The sequence below is a fragment of the Corvus cornix genome, chromosome 9, assembly GCF_000738735.6.
Source record: "Corvus cornix cornix isolate S_Up_H32 chromosome 9, ASM73873v5, whole genome shotgun sequence".
Lineage (NCBI taxonomy): Eukaryota > Metazoa > Chordata > Aves > Passeriformes > Corvidae > Corvus > Corvus cornix.
In genome coordinates this window covers 542,794-559,381 of record NC_046339.1, presented here as the reverse complement: position 1 = coordinate 559,381, position 16,588 = coordinate 542,794, and the positions used below count along the sequence as shown (strand labels likewise).

The following is a 16,588-nucleotide window of genomic DNA, read 5'->3' as shown; positions in this document are numbered from 1 at the left end:
CAAATTGAAAGCAAGCAGAAGTCAGCTGAATTAGTAACTTCATTACTGTCAACATGAGCAGTTAAATGCTGAATCGCCGTGTGGCAGTGGCATGGTCAGGACACCCTGGTGGGAATCGATGCAGAGGCCGTCAGCTCCTTGCAGATGTCCAGGGCTGGACAGGCAGCCACCCCTCACACAGCACAGTGCTGAATCCACGGCCCCTGTGGCAGCCTGTGGGCAGTCTTGTTCTTCTGGAGACATGTTCCCATAAATCATTGTTAAAATAATGCAGAGCAGGAGCTGCTGTGGCACAGAGCACTGCAGAGAACTGGGGGCAAGGAGCAGAGGCACCTGAGCCCAGAGCAGCACTGCCTGGGCAGTGGCAGGGCGGCAGGTGATGGGAACAAAGGCAAACCCTGGAAATTCCCTCTAAATGTCAGGAAAAACATTGTAGGATGTTTGACACATTCCAAGCTGCAGAGGATCTGAGGTTTGGTTGGGTTTGGAATGAATAAGAAGTAGATCCATGTGCTGTCTCGTGGGTGTGGAGCTGGTTGTGAATTCCCTCCAAAGACAGGTTCCTGCAGCTCCGTCCCATCCAAGCAGGATCTGCTGGAGAGCAGCTCTCCCTGTCCAGCTGCCACGTCACGCACATGAAGAGGTGACAGTGTAGCCAGTGTCTTGGCCCTGTGTTTGCCCAGGAAAGCGGCTGCGGGCCTGGGAACGCTGAGCTGGGCCGGGCAGAGCCGGCCGGCCGCAGCCCCTCGCCCTGCCCACGCTGCTCTGCCCAGGAACAGTTATTTTTAGGTCACTTACCGCCACTAAAACATACTTGGACTGCTTTCAGGCTGACTCACAGCTGAATTCCTGTTCTGGAGGCATTTTCAGTCCACACCCAAAATAAGGGAAGACAAAACAAAATTAAACAAAAAACTCCACTGTCTGGATCAGAACCAAAGCCCAAAGCCCGTGTCCAGCTGTACTAATGCCGGTCCCTGCCGCCCAAGTGTGGCTCTGCCTGGGGTGAACCTGCACCCACAACCCACAACCCCATTGCTCATACCCACACCTGCACCCACCTTAGCCCTGCTTAGCCCAGCTCAGTTTAACCAGGTAGTGCTTTGGAGCTTTATTAATTTTAATTTGTCCATGCACTATTCAGGAGCAGAAGAATTAAGCAGAGAGGAACATGTATGTCATTGTTGAATATGTTGAATGTAGTGGTTTTTATTCTATTTTATCACATTTTTAATTGCAAGACCAGCAGCACCACAGTAAACTGTGTAAAGATCAGAACTTTCACTCATTAGTTTAGGGAAAGGGAAGTCATGGAGACTTTAGAGACTGCCACTAACCAAAGGTACAAACCAGGGTTGTCTCAGAAGGGGGAATGGACCAGAGCCCAGCAGGTCTTTGAATCCCTTTGAGGTGCCTGGGCTGTGTCTGGAGCTCCCCAGCTGGAGAGAACCTGCCGTGACCAGTGCAGGTCACAGGCGACCAGGCACGTGCTGGGCAAAACCAGCATCACTGTGATGAAACCAGGTGATAGGATGCTGGGAGCTCTGTTCAGCACTGGGATCCCAAGACACAGGCACTAGCTCTGCCTTTGCACCTTTCTGATGATGGATCCATGGTATATATTGACAGAAAGAGCGTGTATTTGAGGCTGATGATTACCCGTGGGCAAATGCCGTGCCAGTGTGTACACAAGCAGGAACCCAGAGTGACTCAGTCACTTAGGAGGAGCAGATGCCCCTACTCACCTCAGTGGACACAGCAAAACAAATAGTTGAGCATATTAATCCATAAAAACTGTCACTACACGTTGTTTACTAAAAGAAATTAACTCGGGCCACCGATACATGGGCACAGGATGCCACGTGCTGTACAGACACCTCTCTGGAGAGGGCAGTGGCACCCAGTGTGCCCGTGGCTCCAGCCCTGCCTCGGGGCTTGGACTGTATTTGTTGGGCAGGACAGTGGGGCAGGACCCAGGCAAGACACGGGCAGTGACACCCGGATGCTGCTGGGCTGGCAGTGCCTCCTCTTCCAGCAAACCCAGCCTCGAGGAGGAAATCTAAATTGGCAAAGCAACTTGAGCTTCTACATGGCTGTTTCTGTGCTAAAAAATCCAAAGCAGGTAAGTTTCTTCCACATTTCTGCAAAGAGCACAGGGTCACCTCCCAAGCAGGCACAGAAGGGCTGCTGCTGTGTGGGACTGGGAACCAGACCCTGCTTTGATAACACTGTGACAAGGCTGTGTCAAGGCACAGGACCGTGTGACATGGACCAAGGCAGGTGTTGAGGTTTCATGGACACTCCAGAGATCAGCAAATAAAGTAAAACAACACAGAGGAGACTTTTTCTACTTTTTAAAGCAGTTTATTATCCTGGGGCTGGTGCCACCAGCACAGCGAAGCACATTGCAAGTGACTGACACACCAGAGAGCAGAACCCAGGATGACCTGGGTGAGACTGGATGGGTTCCCATTCTGTGTGCTAGGGAGCAGTGAGTCCCTGGGCAGGCCCGGGCCCCTCGGTGCCTGCAGGGGTGCAGGCAGGGGAAGGGGCTGCCCACACCCTGCCCACACCCCCTCCCAGCAGCTCCTGGTCCAGCCCAAGCTCATATGAGCTCATTCCTCCATCGATCCTTCCCCTGTCTATTTGAAGCCGGGTCAGTCCATTGGAGAGTAACTTGTGCTGCTGATTGATCCTGCAGGGATCAGGCAGGGACTGGCTCCTCATTAGCTCCTGGTTCATTAGTAGAACTGCTAATGAAGTTTGAACTCTGAGGTCCAAATTCTGCTTCAGGCTATAGATTCCACTGGCACTTGTATTAAAAACAGGTAGCTCCATACTCTGATAGGTGGCTGTGAGAGCCATGTGAGCGTGCCTGGCTGTCCTGGTGATGTACAAAGCACATTTTTGCACAGCCCAGGCCCACGTTATGGCTCACAAAGCAGCTGTCTGAGAGCAGTGCATTTTCCCTCTGAGAGCTGGCTTGATGGTCTTCCGATTGCAGTATCAATGGGCTGTGGGACGTCACACTCCGAGAGCAGGGTCCCGCTGTCCTGCTGGGAGCCAGCATCCCTCCCAGAGGCAGCTCAGCAGAAGGTCTCCCATACAATAAGGTAACAGGTGCATTTAGAGGAACACAATCAGCTCATACCTATTCTATTGCATAAATAGTTATCTAAAAAAATGGCACATTGCTGAATGCTTTCCCTAAGAGAGTTTCCTCCCAGACCTCTCCCACTACAAGGGGTCTCCTTACTCATTCACTTCCCAGTGGTTGTCAGCCGGCCCAAGAGCTGTCTTGTTTTGGCCATCAGCATCTCTCTGAAGTGGTCACCCATTAGGAAATAAAAAACAGGATTAATGGCACTATTTAGAAAGGCAAAGGGTCTCGTGATGACGTAAATGGTGCTGATGATTCCCTGTGTGCACTCAGAGACGTTCAAGGCCGGTATGCGGGATGCGAGCCGGATGTTGCGCATGACGTGGTAGGGAGTGAAGAGAAGGGAGAAGATAACCACGGTGAGGATCACCAGAGTAAGGGGCTTCTCGAGGGTCACGGCAGAACTGAGTTGCTCTCTCCTGTTTTTAAGAAAACGAACCATCTTCACGTAGAAGCAGCACATGATCAAGAGAGGGATGAGGAAACCAAAGACAGTCAGGAACATGCTATAGATGAGGTTTGTCGCAGGGTTTCCAGAGCTGGCATAATCAAGACACTTGTAATCATTGGTGGGTGTTAGAGGCTCCAGGAAATGCACCAGTGGCAGCAGCTCCAGGATCACCCCAATCCATATGGCAACGGACACCATAACAGCTGTTCTCCTCTTCTGTAGCATGTGGTCCCTGAAGGGGTGTTTTATGAGCATGTACCGGTCAACGCTGATAGCGGTGAGGAAGAGGATGCTGCTGTACAGGTTGGCATGCAGCAGGAATCTGTTGCTGTGGCACAGGATGCCCTCGTTTGCCCACTGATCTTGGGAGTAGCTGTTCACCAGTATTGGCAGAGTGCACAGAAATAACAAATCTGAGATGGATAAATTGAACAGGTAGATGTTGCCGCTTTTCCATTTTTTCAGGCAGAAAATATAGCCAAACACCACAATGGTGTTTCCAATGACGCCTAAAATGAACTCAAGGCTGTACATGGTGGAGAGATAATACTTTTCTAGTACTCTGTTCGTCAGCAAACAGTCACTGGTCTCGTTCACAGCCTGGAAAATCAAAAGGAAAATAATAAACACCAAACCCAAGTAAAAGATCATTGCGCAGTTATTGTTTTGTCATTGCTGTAATCAGTGAATGTAGCCTGCTGTTTCCTTCCAGCCTACAGGGTAAGTAGATACGTGACCTCAAACCACATCTCTCACACATGGGATCAGTACTTGCAGACACTGATCAGAGTTACTGAACAAGATGAAAACTCGCCTGAGCAACGACCTGTGTGAGGAACTTGCAGCAGGAGCATCACCTGAATGATCAGTCACGACATGCCAGCTGCCGCTTGGCCAAACCCAGGGCAGTGCCAGGGGCCAGGAAAGTGAAACCAGCCCGTGGGTGCCCTGTCAGCGCCTCGTGGAGTCATCTGCCCCTGTTACCCAATGCCGGTCCCGTGGGTCCTCACTTGTCACTGAGGCAGAGGTTTGCTGACAGGGCTGGTGAGGGATGAGCACACCGACGGCAGCGCGGCCGCGCTCTGACAGCGCTGCTCGGAACTCGTTAGGAAGCCAGGAGAGATGCGTTTGCTAAATTAACCCAGCCCTTCATCGGGCACTCTGAACACTTTGCTGGTAACTGGGTACCAGAATCGCACGGAAGATGGAGCACATCTCCTGTGTATTCTGCCAAAGCTTTCTTGGAAGCTGCATCACACATGAGCTTACTCCCTTTCTAAAGGCTGGTTAAAAAAATGTTTTCAGCTACAGGGAAGGAAATAGAGCAGGATCTCAAGTGTTTACTCCTTTCCCTCCTCAGCAAAGCCACCTGACCCTGCTGTAGGGAGCTGCAGGACTCAGACAGCTTTTGGTGAGAGCTTTGGATAAAGTGTCAGCAAACAATTGGAAATCAGGGAAAACGAAATGCCAGAAACTGGGATATAGATCAAAACTGAACTCAAGCTAAGGTTAAGCATTTCCAAAGGTGCTCTGGTGTCAAGAACTTGTTCACAGGTCTCTGCCCTCAAAGAACTGTATTTCATTTTGAAGGGAGATCATGAGGCAGAACAAAAACTTCCTAAAGCTATTTCCATCAAGTCTCTACACTTACTCTGTGCCCCCCAGGAGACAGAAATGCTACAGAGAGTGCTCGCTCTGCTCAGAGTGAGCTCACCTGAAGCACCTGCCGAGCCCTGGCTGCTCGGCTCTTGAGGAGAAACTCAACACCTTAGCGAGATTCTAAATCTAGAAAGCACATCACAGTCATTGGCTCTTTAAATAGCAATAATAATTTAAAAGTTCGATATTGACAGATGCATTAATTTAGCAAGCTGTTAGAAAAAGGCTGATGGATCACTTAAGGTAAGAAGGTAAAGCAGTTAAAAGCCCACTCAGAAATGGGCTTGGTAGAGGAACAGAAGAGGCTGCCCAGCACTGGACCCCTTACCATGCCCAGGGCTGTGGGTGCTGCCTCCCTGCTGGATCTCCAAGTCCCGGCAGAGCTCTGGGATCCCGGGTGCAGCCCCCGCCGCCGTCACGCCGCGTTTGCGCAGGGTTCGGTCATTAATGAGTCAAGGCAAAGGCGGGATCTGTTTGGCTGAGCTGCCGAGATGCGAGCAACACTTCCCCTTCACAGGAACCCATTGGGAAACCAGCCGGGCCGGACGGAGGGAGAGGGCACCCACTGCTCCCATCCCATGCCCTGAGACATAGCCAGGGCTGCAGGAGGGCAGAGCTGGTGGAAAGAAGAACACTCCGTTTTCATACAGTAACACATCATCACCACTCCAAAGCTCGCTGCTTTATTCAGCATTGCTATGTAAATTAGTGGCAAAGATAAAAATATAATAAATGCTAGTGCAGAATGACCAAACCGCACAGTGACTACTTCCACCCCCTCTGCCATGGGCAGGGACACCTTCCACTGGACCAGGCTGCTTCAAGCCCCATTCAGCCAGGCCTTGAACATCCTCAGGTATAGGGCAGCCACAGCTTCTCTTCCCTTTTTTCCCCCATCCCCTTTAATGTGATGTACCTCACAGTTAGCAAATATTAACCTTATTAATATATATAAAAAGCTATTGTAGCTTTTCTCTGTGGACAAGGCAAATAAATCAGCTCATATTTAGGCATTACAGAAGCTGATTTAAAATTTCCCCCATGGCTAATAACCAATACTGGCTTCTCATTTACCAGCTTTTAAATATCTTGTTCCTTCAGGCAACTGCTGTTGCACTGAAGGATAAAATAGGGCTGAACAAATGGAGCATTTCTTCCTTCCTGCTGCAGTAACTCCTCGGAAAACTGGTGAGGGAGCAAGAACTGCTCCTTTATGTCATTTCAGTAGGTTTAGATTGGTCCCTGCTTTGCAGCTCTGTGACTATTGCATAGTTGATTGTGTTCCTAAGCAGTTTTCTAACCCTTAGTTATTTTGAGGCCCTCCCAGTCACACAAACTGGCCCCTGTAATTCCACTGCCTTCCAGCAGCTCTATCCGTAATAAACACCCGAGCTGGGGGTCCCAGCAGCAGCTCTGTGGTTGCTGCAGCATTTGGCGCTGGCACTGCGCGCCCGCTGCCTCCCGGCGCTCCTGGCACCGCAGGCTGGAGCCGTGCTGGCCTCTGCTGGGGAAGTTCCACGCCGGGCTCCAGCCAAAACCAGCGGGGAGAACCGGAACAGAACCCCACAGCTCGATGGGGTAACCCCCGATGGCAGCGCTGGGGCCCCTCTCCGAGCCCTGCACGGGAACAAGGGGCTGAGTGCACGGCCTGAGCACGCTGGAAACAGCCCAACCAACGCTTCCAAAAACGCCAGAAACGCAGAAGTATTGTCAGATTCGGGGGGTTGGGGTTTTAGTGGTGGTTTGTTGGGTTTGTTTTGGTTTTTTTTATTTTTGGGTTTTTTAACCAGTGTAGTACTTGAGCAAAACATTAAGGATTCTGAAGAAATGGGTAATGGGGGAGCCCTGACTGGTGGGGACACTTCAAGGATGCTTTGTTTCCTGCTTGACTCACTTCAAAGCATGAGCCCCATACACCTATCACTGCACCCTGTGGTAGCAGAGTCTGTAATCAGTCTCCCTGTGCTTGGGCATCCTTGGAGGGTTTGATCTCTGCAGCCAGAGCTGGCTCCAAACCAGGCTGTGAGCCCCTCCGTGGTGAGGCTGAGCCTTGTCCCTTGACTCCAACCATCAAATCCCATCCTCCCTTCAAGGGAAGGCTTTTGGAGACGTACCAAAGCCTTCCTGTGTGGTGGTTTGTCCTGTTTTCTGGTGTGGATAAATGGTTTGCTTACTGCAGCTCCAGCCTCTCCTGCCAGCAACATCAATAGTGCAGCTTTCACTGTCTCATTTTTGCCCCACCAGGCATTTCCAATCCCAAAAGTCTATTCTAGGAACCTAAACAAAACATACAGCCCAATCAATCACGATTCCATATTTAGGTGCTGGTGCTTTAAAGACATTTACTTCTGGTTCCAAGAGAGTCCTATAAAAATACACAAGGGAAGATTGGCAATTTTTGGCTGGCACTGTTTCTTAGAACATAAATTTTTCTTCTGGCTTACAGGTAGGCATTCAGTGTCCCTGACACAGCTGATGCCTGAGCCACAGTGGAGGAAACACAATATTGGTGGCAGCATGGACAGGGAGGGTGCCCCAGGTTTGCTCCAGCTGGGCACCTCCAGCACCCCTGAAGGGGGGCAAAGCCAACTTAGCCCAACACTTCAGCCCCATGCTGCTCTATCAGCAGTGTCCCAGTGCTGCAGGGCAGGAGAACAACCAAAGCCAGTCTGGGTTACAGCAGGGAAACCTGCTGAGGGATGTGATGTGAGCATGTCCCCTCCAAATCAAACAACACAACCATCCTCCCTAAGCAGTCTCTTAAGCAAGGTTGTCTTCCTGGAAACCCCAACCAGGCTCATTCCACTAGCATTTACAACCCAGAAATGCCCATCCCAGGGAATATTCTTGCGGACATGACCCTAAAACTGTATAGAAAATCAGACCAAAGGTGTTACTGAGCAAAACCCCAAAGCCCATCTTCCTCAGGAATACTAAGAGGCTGTTAATTAATTCCAAATGTGGGAGGAATAGAGCTGCAGTGGAACTGCCTCTGCCAGCAGACAGGAGCCCAGTCTGTGGGTGAGCTCTGGGATGTGCTGGCAGTGCTGCACAGAGACCCGAGGAATCACTTACAGGCACTCTGGGAGTGAGCACACAGGCACAGATGTGCATCCAGAGGGTGTGCAAAGATGCAAAGAGAGACCTCCTTGACCACTGCCCCTTCCCTCCTCGACAGCCCAGCCCAGCCCAGCCCAGCACCACCCCATCCACACCACCCATGACAGCAGAACTGAAACCGGGGGCTGTGTGCAGCAGCCACCCTTGGGCCTCAGCATGCCTGCTGCTGCCTCCCCGTGAATGGGACACTTGAGTGACAAAACACTTTGCACTGGAATCAAAGACAAGTTTAATATTTATATTCTGCTTAATAAAGATGAAGAACAGCAATCATCCCATACACATTCCATCTGAACAGGCCGCACGCACTCAGGAAAAATAGCCCAGAATTATGGAAGATTCAGTACCTTTTATGCAAAAGGAAAGCAGGATACACAAAGTACCTGTTCAGTGTTTGATTTGCTTAAACCAACAGCCAACCCCTGCATTCATGCTTCAGTCACAAGTTTTAGGTTTATATTTAACATACAAACCATTTACGCAGAGGTTATTTGTTCCACACAGACAGCTGAACTATGTTTTTTCAAGCCAATAAAGCTACTAAGCTAATTTTACTTTTAAGAAATCATGTGTAAAATCTGATAAACAATTTTGAGGACAATTAGGACGCCTAGTACATGACTTAACAGATAAGTAGAGCACAGACAATGCAGCAGTAAGGCTGGGACTTTCACAGCTGCCTTTTTCCAGTGAATATCCAGTGCTGGTTTGTTTCACTATTTCCTGCTAGTTCAAGGATTAAAGAAAGCAAGTAGGAGTAAGACAGGTGCTTAAAAAAAAACCCCAAAAACACAGCACAACAAAAAACCCCAAATAAACAAAACCCCCAAAACAAACAAACAAAGCCCAAAACACTTGCACAATTTTTCAGCCATCCCACTGGGTCTCCAAGGGCTTCCCTGCAGCTGTGCAGGGCAGGAACAGTAGCCCCAGCCCAGCCTGCAGTGGGCAGGTCCCTCCAGCTGCCCTGAGCCTCCTGCAGCCAGGTCCTGGTGCTCCTGTTCAGCCCATCACCCTGGCAGCAGTAGGGCCCTGCTGCCACATCCCACAGAGCCAAAGGGGACAGGAGCAAAGCAGCCACCAAGCACATCCCATGGGCCCACAGCGACGCAGCCCTTCGGCACACACCCTGAAGATGTTGTGATGGGAAGAAAGAAGCAGCAATAGAGACAAGACACCAAATCCCAGAGGCTGCAGGCTTCCAGAAGAGGAACCCCAGGGCAGTCCTGGCAGTCTGGGGGTTTGAGGCTCAGATGACAGCACTGGAAGAACACGTGGGTTAGGATCAGACTGATTTCTGCCAGAGAAGATGGGAAACGCTCCAGTCCCAACCCTGTGGGCATCGCAAGGGAGACAGCAATCACGGCCAAAATCCAGCACAGCTCCTATGCCCCCAGTCACACCTGGCAGGTGTGAGGAGGGCGAATAGGGCACCGTTTCCAGCTCACAGATTCTCACTCAGCCAGTCCATGCATATGCTGAAGAGCCGGTGCCCCACAGCCAGCTCGAGCGGCCACAAGACGAACATCATGGCCCCGTGGAAGGCGTCCTTGGCGTGGTGGTGCGTGACGGGCACGCCGGCGGCGCGGAGCCGCTGCGCGTACATCACCCCGTCGTCCCGCAGCACGTCGTGCTCGCAGGTGAGGATGTAGGCGGGGGGCAGGCGGTGCAGCCGGGCATCGCTGGCCAGCAGCGGGGACGCGCGCGGGTCCAGGAACCCGCGGTGCCCGTGTGCCAGCCCGCGCCGCCGACCGCAGGCCCGCCGTACTCGTGCGCCTTCCGCATCTCCGCGGGCAGCAAGCGGCTCCAGTTCACAAACTGGAACAAGTGGCCGGAGTCGGCGGGGACGTGCCTGTTGGAGGCCATGGCCTCCCTGAGGGCGGGGTCCGACGTGAAATACTCGCTCCAGAACCTGACCATCAGCGACCTGGGCAAGAGCGGCTTGTTGTCATTGTCTCGGTAGGACGGCAGATTCAGGTCCAGGGCCTGCAGAGCAGGGTAGAGCAAAATTTGAGCTTTGAGCTTGGTTTTTACTTCAGGGTCGTCCAACAGCTGCAGAAAAAAAGAAAAACCATTGCAAAGAATCAGTAAAGGTGTTGATTCTCCCACACTGACAGATCATCTGAAGTAAAGAATTACGACACGCATTTTGCAACATGAGCAAAATAAAACTATCAATAACACCAGGATAAAGAAGTTCTGAATCTATAGGCAGATCATCTAAAACAGCATGCTGTAATAAAAATTCTCAAACATCAAATATAATTTTATTTCTTATTTTGAAGGATAATGTTTTTTGGGGAATACTCTTTTTGAAATTTTGATGCTTTCTGAAGTATTAACAGAAGATTTTCTACAGCTACAGAAAATTTCTATTCTTACATCATGAAACTTTCAGGTTTTTGGGTCTCCTCATCATTTCACACAATTTAGAGCTTGCCCATCTGTTTGGTTTTTAATGCTGAGGTATTACAAGTCAAGCAATTGCAATTCTGTGCATTTTAGAGATGTAACAAATAAAATGTGATGAATTGAACATCAACATTTCTTATATGTCAACCTTTTCCCCTCTTCACTAATAAATTTTCCATTTTCTCCCCCATATTCTGCCTTCAGCATCCGCAGCAAATTCACCACCATTCCCAGTGTTTCATTAGAATCCAAACAACTTCTCAAGAGAGCAACAACATCAGGCTGACTTTATTTAATAAAGCTGAAGGAGAAGTTCAAAAGGCACCAAACTGTATGATCAGGCACTGCAACATTTAGGGAGGGGTTTCTTGTTTGCTTGTTTTCCCTGCTATTTACATCTTTATGAGTCACGTAGGTAAAATTCCCTTTTCAAACATCATACCTAGCTCAGTCAACACGTGCTTAAGGTTAGAGTGATCTATGCCCCAATTAGAGGGCAGAGAGCCTTTTTTAGGGGACAGATGTCTGGTTTTGGCACTAAAGCTCCTCGGATGCCGTTGAGTGGCTCAGGCACAGCCGCTCTTCCTGGTCCTGGAGCCCTGTGACAATCCCGCAGGCTGCGTGGCATCCTGTGGGCACAGACCGCGAGAGCAGCGTATGCTGTCAGCTGTGGTTTTTTTTAGTGGTCATGAAACGACAAAAGTAATGATTTTGAGCTTGCAAAGCAGCTTTGTTGTACCTGTTGTGCCACGGCCGCGGCCAGGTTGCCCCCGGCACTGTCCCCGGCCACGCAGACCCGCGCGGGGTCCACCCCGTACTGGGACAGGACCTTGCTCTGGAGGAAGAACTTGGTCACCGAGTACACGTCTTCAAACTGGACAGGGAAATGGTGCTGAGGTGCCAAACGGTAGCTGGTGGAGGCAAGAGAAGCGTGTAAGTACCTGCTGTGGATAAAGAGGAGAGCTTGCTCGCATCTCCCTGTTGGGGGATGTTCATTTCTGTGCCCAGAGAAGTGGGAACTGTCTATCCCAGAGGATCCACTTTATTACCCACCCATCTTTATAAAGCCAAAATAGCCACCGGCCACAATTCACCACTGTGACCCTGGCACCCTCTGTTCACAAACGTTTATAAGTCAGCAGGAAAGCACGTGACCAAATACAGAAACATTGAAAAATCAGATCAATTGAAACAGATTAATTTACTCCAAACCCTCATCCCATCTGGAAGGAGAATATCTCTTACTTGACTGACACCACAACAGCATTTAGCTCGTTCGAAATCTGCCGTGATATGTGATCATAGGATTTCATGCCTGCAATAAAACCCCGGTACGTGTGAGAATGGACACACACACACAGAACTGCCTGTTCCTCTTGGCAGCAGCTTCCAGGTGACTTTCCCAAACCACCCCCTGCTTGTAACTGGTGACACACAAGTCCCCTGCCCCTCCCTGTGGCAACTCCCACAGAACAAAAGGCAGCCCTTGACAGGACTGGTGAGATCTTTCCCACAGAGCCGTGGCAGCGATGCAGCAGAGCTTACCTGCATCTCCCAGGCACCACCCCCCACCGTGGAAGTAGACCATGGCCCTCCTGAGCCCATCAGGTGCCCTCCTGGGCAGGTACAGGCGGACAGGGACGTTGTTGAACTTTGTGTCCGTCACAGTGACATTTTCATCGGGTGAGGGAGAAACAAGCTCGAGAACTGTGATGAGCCTCATGCCGTCCATGTAGTGCATCAGCCCCAGCAGATCAGCTGCCTCGGACTAAAGCACAAGACAAGAGGAAACTGTCTTAAGTGCAGCCTTACTCTCAGATTAAATTCCCATTAAGCCATTTGATGCTCTGTACGAACTTGTAAAGTTGCTGTAGAGGTTACTACAACAGGCCAGAGTGTATCCATCTGGAACTTGGCAGTGAAACAAGCACTCTGTGACACACGCTCACGCTGTGTCACCAGCTGCCCAGCAAGGCCAGAGCCCAGCCAGAACCAGGGCTGCTGGTTTGTGTCCACATTCAGGCTCCTGCTCGGTGTTTTTGTGGGTCTCCTCCACAGCCCAGTGTCCGGCTCAGTGACCCACCAGCATCAGCACAGGCATCGTGCCACAGAGAGCCACCAACAACCACCCACAGCTGCTGGCCTGCTGCTGGCACCAGCATGGCATGGGGACAGCCCAGGGAACGCACTGCAGAGAGCCACCCACGGCCCCTGCACTGCTACTAGCACCTTGGCTCCTCTAGCACCACCCCTAGCAATGGGACGTGACCACTTCCCAGTCCAGCCTCCTCCCTGCCTCAGCACATCACAACTGAAACAATGAAGTAACAAAGCCAAGTTCTTACATGTTATCTGAAGGTGAAAACAGATGAAATTCAGAGCAGGTTTGAGTTTTAAAAGAAAGAAGATAGCCAAGCCTGGTGCAGACCCTGTTTGAAGTTTGGCTTCCAAGTGATGCTCTATTCTCCCCAGGAGGAATGTGAAACCCCCACACTGTAAGTGGTCACTTGCTGACAGGTGTAACCACTAGCCTTCACACTGTGATGGTGTAAGTCGTACAGTCTGACCCTGCTTGTTGTATTTTTTTTCCTTCAAATTGTATTTAAATCAACTGTTTGATCATCATCTACATATAACCAGGTTTTGAGCAGCCTGGTCTAGTGGAAGGTGTCCCTGACCTTGGCAGGAGGGTGGAATGAAATGAAATTTAAGATCTCTTCCAACCCAAACCAGTCTGGGATTCTGGGATTCCGTGATATAACCTTCCCTTTAAGGAGTTAGAATAGCACACGGCTCAGCCCTTGCCGGCAGTCTTTGACAGTGATTGTCACCGCATTTTTGAGTCTCCTCCCTCTGAAGGCTTGGAGCGGGTGATGCCAGGAGGAGCCCTGCCAATCCCAGTGTGTTAGAATTGGGATGGAGATGAGTGGGCAGGCCCTGGCACACTGCAAAGGGAACCTCAGGTCCTTGCCATCAGCTCCATGAAAACAAACACACACATACGTGCCAGAACTGCCGTTTTAGCCACAACATTTACACAGTTTACATAAGTATTTCTCAGCTGTTGCTTTTTCCCCAAGGATTAACATCTTGAAAAAACAAATATATTAGTCAATGTGAGTCCTGCTGTGACTCCACCGAGCTTGTGAGAGCCCCACAGTGGGAGGAATTCTCTGAGCCCCAGCACTGAGGATTTCCAGTGCTCTCAGAGCTGTGTTTTCCACAAGTGGACAGTTTACACTGTGGAAAACCACCGGGCTGCTGCCTGTGGTTCCCAGGCCATTATCAATGAAAGGAAATGGTGCCCTCATCTGAAAATCCTCATTGTCCCAGTGTGAGGTTATTGGGTGCTATGGAGTGACAGGAAAACCAGCCTCTTTGGGGTTTGGGATCCCCGTGCTTTGGCAAGCATTTTCCCCAGTCACTTCCTCCCTCTTCCACAGAGGAGCACTGCAGCAAGGACAAACCCTCCAAAACCTCTGGAGGGGGAAGGGAGCCTGGCTGTGCCTGGGCAGGGGCAGTGCCACACGGCTTCCAGCAGTTCAGGTTTCCGCAGAGGCAGCAGCTGGGACGAGGCACCCTCGGGGGACGCTCCCCATCAGCCCAGCTCGGACACGGCAGCTCCTGAGCGGGGCTGGAAAGGGCCCGAGTCGGGCTGTCAGTGCTTCCACGGAGCTGGGCTGTGGAGGGAGGGCGGGAGCTTTGGGAGAATGTTGCAGAACTACAACAAAAACGTTGTGTTGTGTTTTTTACTTTCTTCAGGTGTTTCAGACCGAGGGCGGGGGGCACTCCCTGAAAGACCTGAAGCATTTTGTGCTCAAGCACCACAGCAAGTGGCAGGCTGGTTCTCAGAGGCTGTTCCCCAGCGTGGCAGCACACGGACACAGGACATGAACACCAAAAGGCAAAGGGAGACATTCCCAGCTTCCCTGCTGCAAGGAGGGGCACGAAGGGACTCTGAGCACACCAGTGACACCCAGCAGGGCTGCCAAGGCCCTACCACAATGAAGGGGACAGAAATTTGCCATGTCATGGTGCTCTTGGGACACCCTTTTGGGAGCTCGGAGAGGATTCTGCTGATCAGGAATGCTCGGGGGTGGCATTTTTTTTTTGTTCAAACCAACACAAGGGAGTCAGAAAGACCAAAACAGGGTCCCCTGTGCAAACGCAGACCTGCCGTAAGTGACCACGAGTCGCTGCCCTGTAATTGGACGGCCATTCAGGATATACTTTGGACAATTTAGAGCCACCTTAGATGCAATCTGCAGTAGTGCAGCTCCAGGGAGGCTGTGTCTGTGTCCATCCCTTGGCATTGTGGTTTCACAGGAGACCAGAGCACAGTTACAAAACGCCTGCCCTCAGCAGCGCTGGGGGGAATGGGCTCAGGCTTCCCAGGCAGCCAGGACAACAGGCACCACGGACACAGCTCCACGTTCCAGTGAAAACACACGATCCTCGCACAAAGACGACGCTCCTGCTGCCGGCAGTGCCGAGCTGAGGTGACACCGTGACCGAGCAGGCACCAGGCGTGCCTGGGCAATGAGCTGCCCGTGCCCGCCCTCCTTGCAGGCTCCCTCCAGCAGGGGATTTAGGAGGGGAAGCAGCAAGGCAGCACACCAACACTGCAGTCTACAGTTTCTTGCTCACCACTGTCATCTTCCACCACCTCAACCCCCAAAATCAAAACAAGAGAGCAGCAAAGAGTCCCTGACACGCTAAAAAACCCCTCCATCCTCCCTTCTCCTGCAGACTGGACAGCCCTAAAAAGGCACCCCCTGCCAACAAGAGCTGTCTCACACAGAGATGTTGTTTTGTGTAGTTTTCAGACTTACTCTGTCAGTGGATTTCCATGAAACCACAAAAATCAACAGAATGTGAGAGCTGCTCTAGTCTTCCCTCCCCTGACACCCAGCACTGCCAGTTCCTGCATACAGGAACGGGGATGATTCAGGCAGCCGTGCTTCAGCTGCACAGGGCTATAAAGCCAGAGAAACTTGTCTGTGCTTGTCTATCCGCAGTCACACCTCACATCTCATTCCAGTTACTCTGAATGGCCCTTTCTCAAGGCTGCAACATCAAATCTTTTCTACATTTCGTTATATTATAGTCACAGTAAGTTTAGTGCTTCATTTCAGCCACTCCTGCCCTTCAACCAGTGTAACACCGGACCTCTGTAACGCACGCAGCATGACACACATGGACTGCCGTGTCCGTGAGCCCCAGAGGCACGAGAACCCCCCTGCTCCGCCCTCCCAGCCCCCCCCCCCCACCTCACCAGGTGCCCCACGGCCCTGAAGGCAGCCGAGACGAGCATCACTTTCCAGGGCTCCGCCAGGTCCTCGGGGAGCGGGGTGTAGATGTAGTAGCCGAGGAGGGCAGTGAGCAGGCAGAGGCAGAGCAGCCGGGCCCCCATCCTTGCAGGCTCCGCTCCGGCGCTGGTGGGAGCAGCTCTCACCGCCTCCCAACAGCCACCAGCCAGCACAGGGCAAAGTTAATCCCGTGTTTTGCTTGGGGCCCGGCCAGGAGGTGATTTCTTGTCGTATCACCCGGGGCAGAGGTTACTCCACTGTGCAGCTTCCAAAACAACACGGCTCCCCAGCAGGGCGTGCAGCCGCCGGGAGCAGCCGAGCCCCCGGCCAGCCCCACATCCAGCCGCCGTCCCTGTCCCGGCACAGCCCCGCATCCAGCCCCCGTCCCTGTCCCGGCACAGCCCCCGGCCAGCCCCGCATCCAGCCCCGAGCCCCGCATCCCTGTCCCGGCACAGCCCCGCATCCAGCCCCGAGCCC

The 16,588-nt window shown here is 51.7% G+C and overlaps 2 protein-coding genes across 2 annotated transcripts; both read right to left on the bottom strand.

The window, feature by feature from the left end:
• Window positions 1-2,382: 2,382 nt before the first annotated feature.
• On the bottom strand, window positions 2,383-5,661 carry SUCNR1 (succinate receptor 1). Its single transcript, XM_019284606.2, has 2 exons — window positions 5,599-5,661; window positions 2,383-4,211 (listed from the first exon to the last, which is right to left on the bottom strand). Exons 1-2 carry the CDS (start codon window positions 5,599-5,601, stop codon window positions 3,261-3,263), a joined length of 954 nt encoding a protein of 317 aa, XP_019140151.1. The 5' UTR covers window positions 5,602-5,661; the 3' UTR covers window positions 2,383-3,260.
• A 2,934-nt stretch (window positions 5,662-8,595) lies between these two features.
• Window positions 8,596-16,348, bottom strand: AADAC (arylacetamide deacetylase). The gene is given in 6 exon segments (XM_039557260.1): window positions 8,596-10,130; window positions 10,133-10,442; window positions 11,542-11,713; window positions 12,048-12,117; window positions 12,348-12,570; window positions 16,078-16,348. Coding segments are annotated over 6 exon segments (1,209 nt in total). The 5' UTR covers window positions 16,216-16,348; the 3' UTR covers window positions 8,596-9,834.
• Window positions 16,349-16,588: the final 240 nt, after the last annotated feature.